This window comes from Nicotiana sylvestris, chromosome 3 (assembly GCF_000393655.2).
Source record: "Nicotiana sylvestris chromosome 3, ASM39365v2, whole genome shotgun sequence".
NCBI lineage: Eukaryota > Viridiplantae > Streptophyta > Magnoliopsida > Solanales > Solanaceae > Nicotiana > Nicotiana sylvestris.
The window spans coordinates 95,179,959-95,181,477 of record NC_091059.1 but is presented as its reverse complement, the minus strand read 5'-3'; the positions used below and the strand labels follow the sequence as shown (position 1 = coordinate 95,181,477).

Here is a 1,519-nt window from a genome sequence, read left to right as displayed (position 1 = left end):
CCTTTTCCTTTCCTTCGCACCTCTGCAACATAGTCCCATGGTATAGCATTTGAATTAAAGGAAAGTGTAGGTACTACCGTTACGGTGAAGGGTGTGGTCACTTCCACCTCAAACGGAGTTGACGTAGTTGAGGGCGTTTTTACTTCAACCTCGAACGAAGTTGGCGCGGTCAATTCAACCTCAATTGATGACTTAATCTGCTCTACAATAGGTGTGAAAATGACTGGAGATATTTTATGTTCACCCCCTTCACGAATGAGCCCGATCGATCATATTCTTCATCAGTTTCGATCATATTTACCCCTTCGCCTCTATAATCCGGGAGGGAGTTGTTGTGGACATTTGGTGCAACCTCTTATGCTTGTATAATCTTGGTAGTTTTGGCGGGCTGGTGATGGTGAGTGGTAATATACAGGTTGGGTGTTATGGTATGGTAAGTGGCGGTGGGTTTTTGGTATCTGGGAGGTGAAGGCTGATATGTGGTGGTGTTTGGTATGTATGAGGAGACTTCGGACCTTGGGCTACCATGGCTGCACCAACTTATTTCTTCTTAGAGATACCTCCCAACTGCAAGGCTTTGTTTAATTCCTTCGTCTATTCTTTCTCGCAGTTTGATGATATCAGAGAATGTATGGTTTTCAATGACCATCAACCTCTCAGAGTGTTGTGGATCTTGAGCTCTGACAAAGAACTTATTCATTTGTTCTTCTTCCAGTGCTGGCTTTACTTTTGCAGCTTCCGACCTCCATCGAGTAGCATAATCGCGGAAAGTTTTTGTTGGTGTCTTCTTAAGATTCTGAATGTAGAAGACGTCTAGCGCATTTTTTGTATTGAACCTGAACCGATCCATAAAATTTGATGCCATGCTTACCTAGTTAACCAACTTCTTCGGGTTTTGACTAATGTACCAGGATAGGGCGTCTCTAGTAAGGATCCTCATGAACAGCTTGATGCGGATTCTTTTGTCTTTACCAACCCCTACGAGCTTGACACAATACATTCTCAAATGCACCTTTGGATTACCTGTTCCGTCGAACATTTCGAACATAGGAGATTCGTACCCCTGTGGTAGTTCTACGCCCAGTTGGTTACACAAATCCTCATTGTTCAAACCTTCGATGCCTTTACCACCCTCAACACCTTGGACTCGACTAGTAAGTTTCTTGAGTTCTTTCGCCATATTCTTGATGAACATGTCTTTCTCGGCGGATTCAGGTATGTATAAGGTTTGTTGTGGAGTGTGGGGTAAAGTTTCTTTGATGGACTCTAGGAATTTGGGCATAGTGGTTGTCGTTGGTTGAGTTTTGGAGATCAAGGGTAGGTTGTGGTGCATTTTGAAGAGTGTTGTAGGTGGTGGTTTGTGGATACTGGGTTGGATGGCGATGTGGCTGTGGAGAGGTCGGTATTGGTGGAGGATTATGATTTTTGGGGAGGTGTGGCATACTGTTGAGGTGTGGGAGGATTTTGTTGGTTTCGCATGTTCTGGGGAAGTGCAGGATTTTGGGTGTTTTGTTGGTTG

General features: G+C 44.2%; 1 protein-coding gene across 1 annotated transcript; it reads right to left on the bottom strand.

Annotated features, from left to right (window-relative positions):
* Window positions 1-550: 550 nt before the first annotated feature.
* LOC138887703 (uncharacterized) lies at window positions 551-1,282 on the bottom strand. The gene is made up of 2 exons (XM_070169481.1): window positions 909-1,282; window positions 551-836 (listed from the first exon to the last, which is right to left on the bottom strand). The coding sequence occupies exons 1-2, from the start codon at window positions 1,280-1,282 to the stop codon at window positions 551-553; spliced, it is 660 nt and encodes a 219-aa protein (XP_070025582.1).
* Window positions 1,283-1,519: the final 237 nt, after the last annotated feature.